This window comes from Protomyctophum parallelum, assembly GCF_964188405.1.
Source record: "Protomyctophum parallelum genome assembly, chromosome: 18".
Taxonomy (NCBI): Eukaryota; Metazoa; Chordata; class Actinopteri; order Myctophiformes; family Myctophidae; genus Protomyctophum; species Protomyctophum parallelum.
Window position 1 is genome coordinate 21,139,072 of NC_139716.1, and position 17,032 is coordinate 21,156,103.

The 17,032-nt window shown below is 43.6% G+C and overlaps 1 protein-coding gene and 1 long non-coding RNA gene across 2 annotated transcripts; both read right to left on the bottom strand.

Moving 5' to 3' along the window:
• Positions 1-1,559: 1,559 nt before the first annotated feature.
• Positions 1,560-5,796, bottom strand: LOC310876023 (B-cell receptor CD22-like; the record flags this gene model as incomplete). The annotated part of the gene is made up of 8 exons (XM_083789470.1): positions 1,560-2,274; positions 2,348-2,436; positions 2,660-2,710; positions 2,861-2,958; positions 3,308-3,323; positions 4,147-4,254; positions 4,970-5,260; positions 5,787-5,796. The coding sequence occupies 7 exons, from the start codon at positions 5,794-5,796 to the stop codon at positions 2,354-2,356; spliced, it is 657 nt and encodes a 218-aa protein (XP_083645596.1). The 3' UTR covers positions 1,560-2,274; positions 2,348-2,353.
• Positions 5,797-5,827: 31 nt separating this feature from the next.
• On the bottom strand, positions 5,828-14,143 carry LOC310875850. The gene is made up of 5 exons (XR_014570693.1): positions 14,084-14,143; positions 13,209-13,299; positions 12,524-12,844; positions 12,195-12,422; positions 5,828-5,968 (listed from the first exon to the last, which is right to left on the bottom strand). It is a non-coding gene; the product is annotated as an uncharacterized lncRNA (long non-coding RNA).
• Positions 14,144-17,032: the final 2,889 nt, after the last annotated feature.

Here is a 17,032-nt window from a genome sequence, read left to right on the forward strand (position 1 = left end):
GGTATAGAGGCTGGTAGAGCAGACGGATGGGAACCATTTTTATTTTATTTCGATGAAAACTTTGCACTATACTTTTGGATGAAAACAATGCTGGCATTGTAAACAGTCAACTATTAAAAGCACTATGACAAATATGTCACACAAGTCATTTCATTGCTCTCAACACACTTTACGCCCAACTGCTCCCCCGTGTGGTCACTTGGAGCAGCACACTGCTGGGTCAATGCAAAGAAGTAATGTCACCTCAGGGATTACTGTACTGTACAGTACTGTACTGTACTGTACTGTACTGTACTGTACTGTACTGTACTGTACTGTACTGTACTGTACTGTACTGTACTGTACTGTACTGTACTGTACTGTACTGTACTGTACTGTACTGTACTGTGGTTAAGATAAGTTCAGGGCAGGAAGACAGATAAGCTCCCTTTAAACTTGTAAGTATCAAAAGCATCTGGTGTTAATTATAGGGTTTAAACCTACTACTGTCAGTAATCGTGTTGATACAGTATTCAATCAATCAGTACTTTTCATTGTACATAGAAACAAAACATAAATTGCGGTAACTACTACAGTATGCATCCCATGTCTATAATGCACATCATACATACTTAATCTGCTCATAAGCAGAACAGTTCCTGCCTGCAACTCCTTTGCGGTTTTTATAAAATAAGTAAAATTTAAATGAAATTAAAAGTTCATACACACTCAGCCATGGACCAAGCAGAGTCACTGTACTGGACTCATTTGAAGATGGGGATGTTGAGGTATAGGAGTTGAGTAACAAAAGACAATGCTATATTGACAGTATTGGCCGTCTAATCTCTGAACAAAACCTTCAAAATTAGACGCAGTAGTTTATTTAATTTTCTTAAGATATTTTGGGGGGCTTTTCTGCCTTTTAATTAGTTTAGTTTAGTTTAGTTTATTAGTTTGTTTTTTCTTTCCATACAAAACATTCTTAGTTCATAGTTTTTTTTCTTTTTCTTATTCTGGAAAAGAAAAGGGTATAGACTGAAGCCTAGGCTTATTACGTCTACCCTTTTGTCCATTAAATAAAAATTATAAAAATGAAAATATATATGTACATCCCTTTTACAGGTCCTCAAACAACATTTCTACAGAACAGTGCAACATTCAAGTTTTTTTTCTTTTTTCTGAAAAACAGCAAAACAATATGCTAATAATAGTCACAGTAGTAACATGTTCACACAAAACCAAAAGAAACAGATGCCACTTGAATTGAGCCTTTACTCTGTATAGCTATTTAATACTTCTTTTTTAATACCTTCTTAAACCTTCTTATTAATTTATTTAATTGATAGCGAACACTAGAGATGAACAGGAAAAGGGGGAGAGAGATGGGGTGAGACATTCAGGAACGGGAATCGAGCCTGTGACGTGACGTCAGGCAGTTGTGTTCCTCTAGTCTAGACCAGGGGTGTCCAAACCAAGGGCCAGCTGCACCTCCTGTCATACTGATTAATATAACAAAGCCACATACAAATGCGTCACATTATTATAACCATTTTATTTAACTACAATGCGATATCAATTAGACTTGTACGTGCATGCGTGCGTGTGCAGTGACATATGTGGATAACAGACGCTATATTAATACAATTACAAACAGTCACAAAAATGCACAGAGAATGCATTGCACCTGTTGCCACGTAATAAACAACAATGTCCAAACAAGTCGCATGCATACATTTGAAGTGTAATACATCAAGTACTATGAGAACATCAAGTTGGCAAACATCACACCAAAATTAACCAGTCAATGTCAACTAGATCTAGACAATGAGAAACTATAGTGGCCATGAACAGCAGGTGATATAAAAACAACTCGCTAGTATCACACCACCATTAGGCTAATGCCATCATCAAGTGTGAGTTAAGAGGTGTCTTCTATCTACTTGTGATTCTCTGGTCTATGTGACTCTGTCCCAGAGAGCACTGAGAGGGCAGAGGCCCAAAAAAAGACAATGTAAACATTAAAAGATATAATATTGATAACAGCTATTTTTACAGCCTGGCATTTTTTGGGGGGGAAAGGGGAAAGGAAAGGTACTATGTTTACCCAGGGTGACTGGACTAAGCTCAAGAACTTGTTTACAGCCAGGCCCTGCTCATAGAACATTTCATGGTAGAGGTTCAATGCCTTGTCCAAGGGCACTTCAGCGGTGGTAATTTTAACGTGCCAGTCCGGGGATACGAACTAGCGACCTTCCGATATCAAGACCGCTCCGGAAACCGTTCAGCCACCGCTGCCTCAGCATTACCTCCACTTCCATTATCAAAGAGTTTCATCTTATGTTGATTCTTTGATGTTTCTGACATTTGCATAGGCCTAAAGTGCATCAGCTGCACGTTGAGGTCTGGCATTTGCATAAAGTGCATCAGCTGCACGTTGAGGTCTTGATGAGTGTGTGACTGAAACATGAGTTGAAATCATCTGATTAGAAGCTTTGCAGAATGTGGGCCAACAGTTTGATGAATGTGTTTTTTATTTATCTCTCAATTGGTTGCCAGAGTTCATTGAGTTAAATTCTCATTCCAGCTTAATAAATCATATAGTGATTATCTGTTTACTGGCAATTTGCTCAAGAATGAATAACAGTATGACATGATAATATATTTAAACAGTATACTGTACCCTTTGGAACGTGATGAGATCGATCCAGTACGTCATAGACGCTTGTGTTGCCTGAGTGGACCAATTGTTTTATTTTATTATTTTATTTTAAACATTACGGTGATGGACTTATTGCCAGCTAATGTTTTACATTAAACTATTTTAATTTAAACCTATTGAGACGTGTTCTTAATAAGCAACATGATTGGTTCAAAGACTGACCGTGTCGCAGTGGGCAGTATGTGTCATCAGAAGACCCACTTTGATTGGTCTGCTGGTGTCCAGCTGAGCCCTGATTGGTTCCCTGAGGCTGAATGGGTCTGTAAAGAAGGGGAAAAAATATATACAAAATAAATATACACACACACACACACACACAAACACAGTATGTATGAGTATGGAATCTAAAGCCATGTCCGACATACAAAGATCAATTAATGCTTTACTTACTTTTTTTTTTTTTTTAAGATATTTTTTTGCGGCTTACGCCTTTTATTGATTTTTGAAGGGACAGACAGTAGGCTGACAGGAAACGGGAGAGAGATGGGGGGATGACATGCAGTAAAGGCCGTGTCGGGTCCGGGAGTCGAACCCGCGGCACACTGCGACTGGATTACCAGTCCGGTGCCCAGACCGTTACGCTACGGCCTGGGCCAATGCTTTACTTACTTGACACAACATGGATCTGTTAAGAAAAAAAAAGAGGGAAAAAAGGCCACATTTAGTAAGTAGTTTACATCTTTAATGCTTCACATTTCTCACAGCCGAACGGCTTAAAGATCACATATATTTAAGCAGGAGCCTGACCATTTAGTGTTTTAAAAACAAGCAGCAATATCTTAACATCTATTCTGAAACCCACGGGTATAGTGAAGGGCTGCTATAGGACTGCTGTAATGAGCTCACTTCTGTTTTTGTGTGTCAGGAGCCTGGCAGCTGCATGCGTTCTGTATCAGTTGTAACTTGTAGTCCTTGAATATTTTGCTTACTGATACCCAAATAATGTGATGCATTTCATAATTCTTCTATGAACTCAGTGGCCTTGTGGTTAGAGTGTCCTCCCTGAGACTGGGAAGTCGGGGTTCGATCCCCGGCCGGGTCATACCAAAGACATACCAATGCCTCCCTGCTTGACACTCAGCATCAAGGGTTGGATTGGGAGGTAAGTCCCTGCGACATACTAGCGTCATGTCCAGGGGGTGTACTTGTACATCAAGCTGCCTCAAGCTACAGTAACAGGAGATGGCTCCTGAGTCCTGCCCCCTATGGGCCTCATGGCTCGGCAAGGCTTGCTTACTTATTTCATAATTCCTACAAGCTGAAAGCATGTGGACATTTCTGCTAACTTGGGCATACATTTACATCAAGGTTGTTTCGCGTTGGGGTCTAATAATCACCATGTCAGGGTTTATTTCTCAATAATGACCTGCTCCCAATTGATTATTCCTTGTGTATGGGAAGCCTTTATACTGCTTCTCTAAATGGCTGCCTGGACATTAATGACATACCTTTGCACTTCTTCCAGAGACACAGGCCCAGGATCAGCAGAAAGATGGAGATTCCAACTGATTGGCCTAACAGAGCGTAGAAATATGGAGTGTCCGGATGGTTGTTGTCTGCAGCAGAATAATGAGACACATATTCCTCTTAAACGCACATTAAGAGCTGTAATGTCAGTCATTTCAATTCAATTAATTTAAATAATTTTAATTTATGCTAAAAGTATGGAGGATGCATCATTGAAAATCACACACTACATATACTGGTATACACGCACGTGTGCACACGTGCACGCACGCACACACACACACACACGTGCAGGAATCCCAACTTCTCTGCCCATTTGCATCGAGTCTACCGAAGTATTAGGTGGGAATGTGACCTTAGTTGTCAGGTTACACAGACTGTAAAGTACATGTTATTACAATCATTCTTACTACTAGACATGTACGTGCCCGTCGGCCACCGGCGGACTGGCCTACTTGAGAACGATGCAACTTGGGAAATAATAATAACCGTTGTAAACAAGCTGACTGTGAAAAGTTGCCATGGCAATCAATTGGCTGAGGCAGAGGCTGGGAATTGCACAGGTTTTACAGGACTTAGGCTGATTAGGCCCACTGGCAGAGCCTGACCAGAGCCTTTTGCGGTGGTTCTGGAACCGTGGGTCCGACCGACTCGATACCGGGCACTGCACTAGCTGTGCGGGTGTGGAACACGTGTGTCGAATGTGAAGTCGGTGGGGCAAACGGTTCTCGTTACGTGCATTACAACCGTACACACGCGCACTCACGCACACACGCACACACGCAACGTCCTCTGTCTACTCACTTGTGACCCCGCGCAGCAGCACCTCGGTAGAGCCGTTTCCTCCTCCCAGTGAGTTCCTGGTGTGACAGACGTACAGTCCAGCGTGGGAGGACTGCAGAGAGGCCAGAAGCAACACCTGTCCTGACCCTACCTGGACCAACGGGGAGCTGGAACCAGGAGTGCTCTTGTACCAGGTGTAGTTGTGGTTGTCTACTGGTGGGTTAGCGTCACTGCTGCAGGTCAACGTCACTCTGCTGCCCCCTGCTGCACCGTCCTGTGCACTGACCTCCACCAATACATTGAATGGCGCATCTGGGTATATAAACCAGACAGTGTTGTTTTTTGGCAGCACATTTCTGTTTTAGTTTTAGTCATAGACATAGTCGCTTGAATAGTTTTCACTTAGTCACATTTTAGTCACCTGGAATGCCTTAGTGTTAGTCTAGTTTCCGTCGACTAAATATCATAGGATTTTAGTCAACTAAATCCACAGTTGATTTAGTCGACTAAAATGTGTTCTGGTGGGCCTTGATGTAATGACCGTTTTTACACTTGCTGAAATTAGCAGATCTACAAGCTTGTAGATCGGCTATTTTCAGCATGCAACCAAGTGTAAAATGACTTGTACTGGATCTCTTGTCCACTAGTCCCTTCCTAACATTTTAGTCTAGTTTTTATTTGTTGACGAAATTGCCACTTAGTTTTAGTCATCATAGCTTATAGTTTTCATTTAGTTTTCGTCAGTGAAAAAGGGTAGTCGACGAACAATTTTTCGTCTTAGTTTTAGTCGACGAAATCAACACTGATATAAACGTCAAAAAGACTAAAGACAAATAACTTTTGACCATATAGAGATGGTAATTAACATCTTATTCCGTGCCACTACAGTGTTGTCTTTGAGAAAGATGTAGCCCTGGGTGCGTGGATTTGATCCACTGCTGCTGCAGCTCAAAGTGACTGAGCTTCCTTTGACAACATCTCCTTGTGGACTTACTGACAAAACCACATTCTGGGGACCATCTGTTGGAGAAAGAATAATATAATAGAGAGGATAATCAGATCCATTTCAAACTAACCCCAGTGTGAGTGAGTTTGTATCGCACGCACCAGCGATCATTTTCCACGTTTTGTCAAGAAACAGGGGATACTTTGTAACTATAATGTTTAGGTCAGCCCCAAATTTCTCACTTGATATCTAAGCCTTGAACACAAGTTATAATACCAACTACTGGCAACATGAAACATAGTCATAGCTAGAATGGCCTGTAAGTTGTACTTTTACAAACAAAATCAAACGCAGCTCGCGGAGTCAGTTCAGTCAGTCAACCTCAAGGGGGGGTTCTTGCCACGTCCGTGCCCTCTGGCGCATATACTCGTGTATTACTAAGGTACTACACTCATGCTCCTTCCTACCTGCCCATGTTGACGTGGCAGTCAGCTGACCATTTGACAGGTTACTTAAGCTCACCTCAGTCTCTGTTCTTCCTGCTGTCATTCTCCTGCTGTCAGTGTCCCCGGACCGTTGGTATGCGCCTGTTTGCTATAGCTCTAATTAGCCTTTTTTTCGTCATGTTCTCCGCTCTCTCCGAGTCGGATGACGACGATTTCATGATAGTCAATCCAGATCCAGATCCCGTCGCTACTTTCGACGGCCAAAACCAAGATGCCGGTAACGGGTTACCCACATCGCCGTCGCTAGCCGCGGCTACGGCGATCGGATCCGAAGGACCGGCTCCAAGACGCAGCTCCCGCCTGGTGCAAAAGAAACTAGCCGACTGGCCTGTCGAGCGTATTTTGGAAAGCCTCTACGCTCGTAGCGTCCCCGCCCCCGTAGGCTTGAGCCACGAAGAGCTCCTGCAGGTCCTGGTTTCTGCAGAAGAGGCTCAGGTCCAGGCGACCCATGCCAGCGAGCAAGATCCCTCGCAAGCCTCGGCACCCACCGCCGCCCATGCCGGTAAAGGTAAAGGCCCCGCAAAAAAACGCTCAGCAGGCCGCCCCGCCGGTCCCTCTGCCGCGGCGAAAAAGAGCAAAAATCCAGCCGCGCCGGCGCCAGCGTCCAGCGGGGATAAAGATGACATCATCTTGGCCACCTTGCTAAGCCTAAAATCTTCACTAGACCTAGTGAATACCAGGATCAGCGCACTGGAAAATAGCAGCAGCCCAGGGCCGCCCGGGTTACCTACGCCGACCACAGGCTCTCTCCCAGCGGCATCTACAGCTTCCCCAGCAGCCTCTAGCATCACTACGCATCTCCAGTTCCAACCCGCCAGCCATGCGTCTCCTAGCTTGTTCACCGGCGTGTGTCCACGCAAGACCTGGGGGACAGCCGTTCCGGCCCCCTCCACAGGCTCTCCGTTCATCCCTCCGGCCGCCGCTATCTCCGAGAGCCTCAGGAGCAATATTCTCGCAGGTAATTTACGGAGCTGAGCGGTGTTTTTAGCTGCATAAGCTTGTGTATTAAAGCGCGCCTCTAATTGTTCTGTTTTCGACAGGCCATGACGTTAACCTGGTCAAGATCCTGATTAATGCCGACGCTTCCGATAAAAGACTGGTGGAATGCGGAGATTTCTCCATCATGTTAAAGGACGCTGATCCTAGATTGACCAAATCCCTCACCCTAACTGAATTCGTTTCAGCTTTTGGTGTATATAGAGACTGCATTTGTGAAGTATTCCCCCAGCGCAGAGAGGAGCTGGACACTTATCTGGCCATTATTGCAGATTTAGCATTAACTTATGGTGGATCCCTGTTTTACGAATACCATAAAGCATTCTCTGCCAAAGCAGCCATGCTTATCCAAAAATTTAATCAACGCGCCGACTGGGCAGTCGTTGATCTGGGTCTAATTAGTAGACACTTCACCGGGCATACGATGCTAGTCTGCCACATTTGCGGTTCTTTTAACCATTCGGCCAACCTTTGCCCCAGAGCCATGCCCGCCAAAGAGCCAAAGGCGGAGCAACAGCCCCAGGCTGTTAGTAATTCTTCTTCGGAGAACTTCCCCGCTAAACCCGGGACCTCGAAGAAACAGGTGCGTTATACGCCAGGGGCGCGCACGCCTATTTGCAATAATTTCAACGAAAATGTATGCTCTTATCCAAATTGTAAATATATGCATATTTGCAGCTGGTGCGGGGATGCCCACCCGAGATCAGTCTGCCCGCGGAGAGCCCGCCAGCCGGTAAAATCGGCGAAATAATAAAGAAGCATCCATCCACGCCTGTGAACGTGCCCGCTTTGTCCAAGGCCCTCAAGGATCACCCCAACCGCTCTTTTGTGAACTATTTGTTGTCTGGTTTAGTCCAAGGGTTTCTGGCCGGTCTGTGCTGGCTCCCCAAAATAACATACGTTTGCAAAAATCTCCAGTCCGCGTTCCTAGAACCCACCGTAGTCGACGAGCTGCTCGCGAAGGAAATAAAAAAGGGTCATATGATCGGGCCTTTCAGTAAATCCCCTTTTTCCCTTTTTAGAGTTAGCCCTATAGGAGTAGCAACTCGCAAATATTCTGGAAAAAAGCGCATGATCATCGACTTATCCGCCCCCCACAATAGCTCAGTTCCTAGCATTAACGAATTAATTCCTCTGCACCCTTTTTCCCTCTATTATGCCACCGTCGATCATGCCATCCATATGATCAAATCCGCAGGCCCAGGGGCTTGGCTGGGTAAAGCAGACATAACAGATGCTTTTAAAGTCATGCCTCTTCATCCTTCCCAGTGGCATATTTTCGGAGTGAAATGGCGTGGGAAATTTTATTTCGCTGTCAAACTAACTTTCGGGTGCCGAAGTAGCCCACGCATTTTTGATTCACTGTCAGAGGCGCTATGTTGGATCCTGTCAAATTCATTCAAACTGCCGTTCGTTCTCCACCTGCTAGACGACTTTCTGGTCGTAGATTTCGCTAGTTCACCTCCAGCCCGCTGCATCTCAATTTTGAGGGACCTATTTAAAACAGTAGGAGTCCCTCTCTCAGAGGAAAAAACAGTAGGCCCTCTCACTAGGCTAGAATTTCTCGGCATCTCACTAGACAGCATCCTCATGCAAGCCTCTCTGCCCGCCGAGAAATTAGTTCGCATCAGGGAATTTCTTAAAAAGTGTTTAGAGCTAACCTCCATGCCAAAACGCCAGCTTCTCTCCCTACTAGGCCACCTTAATTTCGCCATGCGAATCATTCCCCAGGGCCGCTCCTTTATTTCTCGTCTCCTAGACATGGCTAAATCAGTTCGCAATCTTAACGATTTAATTATTCTAGATGAAGGTTGCCAATCTGACATTCGATTCTGGTCCATGCTACTGGACCAGTGGAACGGCATTTCTTTTTTTTATAACGATTTTGTCGAGTCCTCTTCATCGTTACGTTTTTTCACTGACGCCGCCCCGTCTGTCGGGTTCGGAGGGTTTTTCAATAATCAATGGTTCGCAAAGTCTTGGCCTCCCGAAATCACAGCTTTGTCACCTAACGAAAAATCCATCGCCCTGTACGAATTGTACCCCATCGTCCTGGCGTGCTTAATCTGGGGAAAAGAATGGAAGCTCAAGCAGATCACGGTTCTCTGCGATAACGAGGCAGCAGTCAACATAATTAATAAAGGTCGTTCCTCCGTTCCTATTATTAATAGTCTAATTAGGAGAATGACCTGGACTTGCATTAATGATAATTTCATTCTGCGCGCTGCTCATATTCCGGGCCATCAAAACTCCATAGCCGATGCGCTGTCCCGGTTTAAATTCCAGGAGTTCAAAGCGCTGTGCCCCAATGCCAATCCAACCAGCCTGCCGTGCCCTCCTTTCTGCCGAGCGATCCTCGACTAATTTATTTTATCTACAGATCTTTTGGACTCCGCTGCCAAGATCATGAGAAAAGGGTTGTCAAAATCTACATTAAAAAACTACGATTCAGCATGGTTCTTTTTTTCCTCTTTCTGTTCAAGTTTCTCTATTAATACAACTCCAGTTAATATTCCCATGATATGCGCTTTCATAGTGCACTCCTCAAAAACACGTAAACTTCAACCCTCCTCCATTAAAGTCATGTTAGCCGGCGTCCAATTTCATCTCCGGTGCCTGGACCCCGCTTCATGTAGCATTCTCAGCCATCCCTCCATCCGCCTGCTGCTCAACGGCCTCAAAAAGACCAACCGCAAGGGAAAGACAAAAGATTGCCTCTTACTCTCACTCTGGTACACCAGCTGGTGTGTAAACTTAGACTGGGGTGCTTTTCTACTTACGAGGATAAAATGTTAGAAGCTGTTATTCTCACTGCTTTTTATGGTTTCTTAAGGTGCGGGGAATACACCACCCTCTCTCTTTCTTTCGATCCTCAGCATGACGTCACTATCTCCGATGTTAAATTTGATGTTAATTTGTTCTCTTTGTTTCTCAAGCACTCTAAAGGTGATATAGGTAAAAAAGGGGTATCGGTCGTTTTATCTAAAACTAATTCTGATTTCTGCCCCTTCTCTTCCATGTCCGCCTACCTGCTTTACCGAGCCACGGCTCGCCCCCACGATCCCCTGTTCCTCACCCCCGGCGCAAAACCCATGACGAGGGCCTGGTTTGCAGAAAAGCTGAAGTTGCTGTGCCAGTTCTGCGGTTTGTCTCCCGAGCTCTACCCTCCTCATTCCCTTCGCATCGGAGCGGCCACTACAGCATCCATGAAACTGCCGGTCGCCACCCTAAAGTCCTTGGGGCGGTGGTCTTCAGGAGCCTATGAGCGCTACGTGCGCCCAAACCAGGCAGAGATCGTGCTGGCCCAAAACTTAATGAGTTCAAGTGTTGTGTAAATATTCTTTCTGAGTATAATAAATGTCATTATGCATATATGGTGGTCGCTGGGTGGAGTTCCTACAGGTCGTCATAAACTAATGCTTTAGTTCAGTTTCTCCTCCAACTCATGTTAGTGGATCTAGAGAAACAGCGGGCCGATGGCGTTTCCTCATACTGGTGTAGAGGACGTCGGCGTTGCGGTGAATGGTTGCACTACACGTAAGCCCTGCGAAAGCAGCGTAGAATATTCCTCTATAGTGGCATAGAGGAATGGCCTATCGGCGAGCGCAGCCATGCAGGCCTTTTTCAGCTTAAGCTTAAGGTTAGTATAGGCTTGTACTCCAAACCAAACGGGTTTTGAGTCCGGCTTTCACCCCACACATTACTTTCTCAGAGATAAGCCTAACGGCTTGCAGTCATGGCTACACATAGCTCACGTAAAGTGTGGGACATCTGCCGGATGTGCCCGTAGGGCGTTCTCGGTTCTGCTTTGTTGGGGGGGTTAGCAATCCGTGCAGGCTCCAGAAATGCATATTTGCATTTCGTCACTGTGCATTCATAGTGGGTCACCTGCCCGGATCAACGGTGAGAGTTCACCGAAGGTATGTGTGTTGGGGGGTTATTGTATATCTATCTCCCTGCTCTTATGTTTATGATGTTGCTTAATCATGCCGAGCAGGGAGAAATCCAGCAGAGCCGAACGCCAAGTCAAATATCATATGCACACTCATTACTCATTCTGCAATAAATATTGTTTAATCTATTCGTGAGTTGTCTGACTGAAATCAAACGCAGCTCGCGGAGTCAGTTCAGTCAGTCAACCTCAAGGGGGGGTTCTTGCCACGTCCGTGCCCTCTGGCGCATATACTCGTGTATTACTAAGGTACTACACTCATGCTCCTTCCTACCTGCCCATGTTGACGTGGCAGTCAGCTGACCATTTGACAGGTTACTTAAGCTCACCTCAGTCTCTGTTCTTCCTGCTGTCATTCTCCTGCTGTCAGTGTCCCCGGACCGTTGGTATGCGCCTGTTTGCTCCCACCGCCTCCCCAGCACCACCAGTGGGCTCTGCTTCATCGTTCCCCATGGGGGGTTATTGTATATCTATCTCCCTGCTCTTATGTTTATGATGTTGCTTAATCATGCCGAGCAGGGAGAAATCCAGCAGAGCCGAACGCCAAGTCAAATATCATATGCACACTCATTACTCATTCTGCAATAAATATTGTTTAATCTATTCGTGAGTTGTCTGACTGAACTATGTTTGGAATCATGTTGCTGTGAAGAAAGAGCATAGTGGATACTATGCATCCTGTCGTGGATAAAGGTACGAATGAGGGGACACTGCTCGCAGCGTTCATTGAATATGATTCTTATTTGAATGTGCTGTTGTATTAATTGAATGCATTAAAGACAGAATGGAACAGAACAGATTCAGACAGAGAAAGACTTCACTTCACATGAACTCATATAAACTCACACTGCACATCCAACCTCACAGCGGCAGACTTCCATGTCTCTTGTCCTTTAACAGCACACTGGTAACCCCCAGCATCCTGGATTTTGGCAGGGAATGTTGAGTTGGGTATTTGTTGTCCATCTTTAAACCAGACAACTGGTGGACGTGGTTCACAAGATATTTCACAGAAGAGTATCACCTCTCCCCCCTCTGACACAGTGTTCCCATTCCTCAGCTGTGCAGTCAGTCCTGATCAGAAGAATAAAAACAAGATGGACATCAGTTGGTGAGATTGTCAGGAAAGATTAAATTTTGATTTCATGAAAGATTAAAACGGTACTGTTATTTACCGGACACGGCGGACAGGGTAGTGTGACTGGCGTATGCATCATGTCTTGTCCAAAACTTGAATTCATAAAGTCCCATATCACTGTCTTCTATGTTATTGATCCTCAGGGTGCAATCATGGCTGTATGCTTGCATGTATTGAAAACGACCTTGATGAGGTACAGAGTCACGGAGAAGATCTACTCCGTTCTTGAACCAGATTGTTTCAGTGACAGCCTGATGCCTTGGGTAGTCATATGAACATCCAATATTTACTGACGATCCTCTGACGACACATAGATGTGAACTGGTGAAGGTCACTCTCCACTGACCACTACAGACACCTGTACAAGACAAAACAAATAAACCCTGGTAAATATTCAGATTGTTCTTTTTTGAGTGGTGCAACCACTCCCAAGGAACAGCCTTCCTAACCTATGTGGCTATGTGACTGACTACAGTATGTCCCAATGTTTAGAGTACCAGTAGGGGCAAAGGTGGCGCTGTTGTGCCAGAAACAGAGAGAGAGAGTTAGTGTTGCACTGTTGCCTGCTAATTACAGAGAGAGGGGGGGGGGGGGGGGGGGGGAGTTGCACCACTCAGTTCACACGGGTGTGATTTTTTCATCATATCAGGTAATATTTACCTCAATATGTCATACTTTTATCTGTACGTATATGTGTTGAAACCATTTCAAACTGTCCTCACCAGGTACCAAGAGCAGAATGTCCAGGATCACACTGATTGTCTTTAGAAACCTCATGGTATCTTGAGGTGAAAACTGACCCACAGCATCAAACTGCAATGAAAACAACCAACTAGTAATGTTACTGTTAAATTACTGTACTCTGTTCTGTAATACGATATAAGATAGTAAATAATACATATTTTACCAAGTCTCACCAATGCTAGTGAAAAGGTACAGTAAATGTCAAATAGCCAAGCAATATAGCATTTACGTGTTAAATAAATAATGTAGCTCAGTCTCTTGTGCAAGTAAGAGACATCACTTAGCAGCAGATTATCAATGGATTGTGTATGGAGAATAAATATCATACAGTGTTGATTTCGTCGACTAAAACTAAGACGGAAAATGTTCGTCGACTACCTTTTTCCACTGACGAAAACTAAATGGAAACAAAATTAAAACTAAGCTATGATGACTAAAACTAAGACTAAATATACTGACAATTTCGTCAACAAATAAAAAAATTGACTAAAATGTTAGGAAGAGACTAGTGGACAAGAGATCCAGTATAGGCCTAAGTCATTTTACAATTAGTTGCATGCTGGTGGTGAGCTGACCACCGGAGCTGAAATAACGTTGAGCGGTGGTGAGTAAAAACAGAGAGAAGGGCTGGAGCGGTGGCGGTGGTTTGCTCTTCACCACGGCTCGTGACGTCATGTTGTAGTTCGGTGGTCACCCCACCACCGAAAATCCAGACTATGTATGAGCCTTTAGTCTTTTTAATTTAGTTTGTCAAACATGTATCAGTATATATAAGATACAATCCTGTCAGTGATTATATCAACTAAAGTATCATTGCTGCTAAGTTACGGTGATATAATTCAGACATACTCACTTGTCTAGAGATGGTCTGTCCAGTCCAGTGTGTCTACATTAACAACAGTCATCTAGACACTACTGACAACAGATCAACAACACACACCAACTAAACAGAGAAGTGGAGGTTAAAACCAATAAGTGTTGTTTACTCCCTTCCTTCCTGCTCACACTTAAGAATACAGAAGTTAGGACGTGTATATTCATACTGCTGACTTTTAGTTCTCTGTTTTTCAATACTTGTGTGTTTAAATAAATCGTACAAGCTGATATACTGATACGGTATGGCATGAGAAGGCCTGGATCTGTACCCCACAATAACCCAGAGACTAATACAAGAACTTTAAAAGGAGAATAAAGGGGAAATCACCATTAACCCATTTTGACCGAGAACCCTGTGTTTCTATGTCAGTGGTTCTCAAATTGTTTCAAGTCAAGGACCCCCAGAATTATATGTATTTGGCCGCCCGACCCCCCCATCTGAAAATATGTTGTTCCAGGGATGCCCGCTGAAGATTTGTGTCACATTTTCACGATAAAATTTTCTTAGCAGACCTACAAGCTATCTACAGTACAAGCTATGAGCTTGTAGATCTGCTATTTTTCAATAGCTATAAAGTATAACATAATGCTTGAAACACCAAGAGGGGTTCCTGCCCAGAATGGGTTAAGGTCATACCAGGGAATAGAAACAATGATCAGTAAAATGTGCGTATATAAGGTGACCATGACATTAATGATGTCTAATTGACCTAGCCTATAACGACTGTTTGACAGTATAGACTGGGCAAAAGGAAGTGCATTTGCAGAGCTAAATTCTTTGCACATGTGGTAAACCACAGTGAATCAGCCATTAGTTCAGTGGAGTCTGAAGCAGGGTGTATTTAACGGACTCATATTTGTCACACGTCTATAGCACGCGCGCACGTGCGCGCGTGCGATGACATCTGGCCCAGGGGTGATGAAATAGATAGTGGCCCAACAGGTGCACTGTTGGAGGATAATTAATTAATTCTAACCCAGACCCTTCAAAACATGCTAACGTTAATTAACAAGCAAGCACACATGGTGTGCCATGTTTACAACTATACTGTAGCTAGGTTTGTATTTGTACAGTGTCATAATACATACAGTACAGGGATGGGCAACAAACCATACAACAAATAATAATGTGACCGTCATTGGTTTTGTACTAGTGGGGGCTCACCATCTACTTTCACCAGCAATACAAAAATTTAAAATTAAGAAAATTCAGCAATGAGTTCAATATAAATAGAAAAAAAATAATCTGATATACTGGTATCGGGATCGGCCGATATGACCCTGCAAATAATAATAATAATAAGAGATCGGATATCGGTCATAATTTCAATATCGTGCAAGGTGTAGCTCCTGGAGGAGTGTAGCGGGGCACAGCCTATTGAAAATGAGAAGAGGCCCAAATGTCTGTAATTCAGTTAATTTACAACAACGTGTTGGGAAAGTTTTGAGAGCAAGAGTGTCTGTCCTGTGGTCTTTGTTTTGTTTGTCTGTTCACATTTGTCATTGTTTAACTGTTTTTTTGTTTTTATCACATTTATATATATTTTTTATTATGTATTGTATGTGGAATTTTCATTACCTGTCTTTATCTTTCATTTTATATAACTTAATAACTCATTATTATTGTCAAAGATTGTCATATAAGTTGTCATATACAAAAAATGCCTAATAAAAACAGTATTAAAAAAAGAAAATGAGAAGAGGCCCAATGGAAGTTGCACGTAATTATACTTTAATCATCCCCTTTTGACCTGGCAAAGTCACTATAGAGCTAAACATAGTTATATTCTTAAAGAGCGGTTTAAGATGAATAATGGCACGTGTCTGGTGTTTCCAGAACCTTACCTTTTGCTATGACCCCAAATATGCCCAGCATGAAAGATCCTCTAAAACTCTCTTAACCTCTCTCAACCAATTAATGAAACGTTGCAACGGTTCGGTTTGATATTTTTGTGTCACGGTTCAATAACTTTTCGATACAAAAAACCCCACCAAAAAACAACAACAGGAATTTCCTTGGCCAGACTGGCTCAGATAATGGCTTTTGCCACTAATGAGATCAACAGCAACCCCAGTTTACTATCCAATGTGACTCTGCATGGGAATCTGGGATACAATACTGAGACACATACCTCCCACAGATTACAAACACCCAAAGCCAGTTTGAAACAAGAAATGCCATACCTATACCATATGTACTTTCATGTATACCATATACAACAATGTGCAAACACAGCAGCAAGATTTGTGAACTGTTAATTGCGACAAAAGGTTATAGCTAATGGAATACAACCACCCTAAGGACTACTGTCTGTACCAAGTAGACCGCAAATGTAAACCGAGCTGCGACCTTTAAACGCATCTTAAATCTGATTTTTGTATACTATTTAAAAAGAATGCTGCTATTTGTTTCAAAAATGCTTTATACCCTGTATAACATGTATAACGATGCAATGTGACATAGCTCTGTATACAAAATGCTGTACCCTCTCCAACTGTATATACTATTGTATTTTGACAATTGGCAAATTTTGGCAATGTAAACGTATGTTTTCTCATGCCAATAAAGCTCTTTTTTTTCTTTTTCTTTTTAATATAATACATACTTATCCCACGATTTTGTAACCATTTTTAACCCCTGTGTCAATCATCTAATGTGATCCTGGGCTCTACACACCCTCCACCAACCTAGTGAGAGCAACGGACTTGAACTCATGCTTCCTTCATGCCTGAGTGTCCAAGTTGCTCCTTTACACCTGACAGGGGGGAGTTTCCCTGGTTGGACGTAGCGCGTGGAAGGAACACGTTATTCCAACCAGTTCCTTTCCCCTACATCAGGTGCCCCGGCTGGCCAGGGGAAGGCAGTTTAGTGACCAGGATTACTGCATGTTTTTTGTGAGGGTACCTACCCTAGGGGACACGGGGA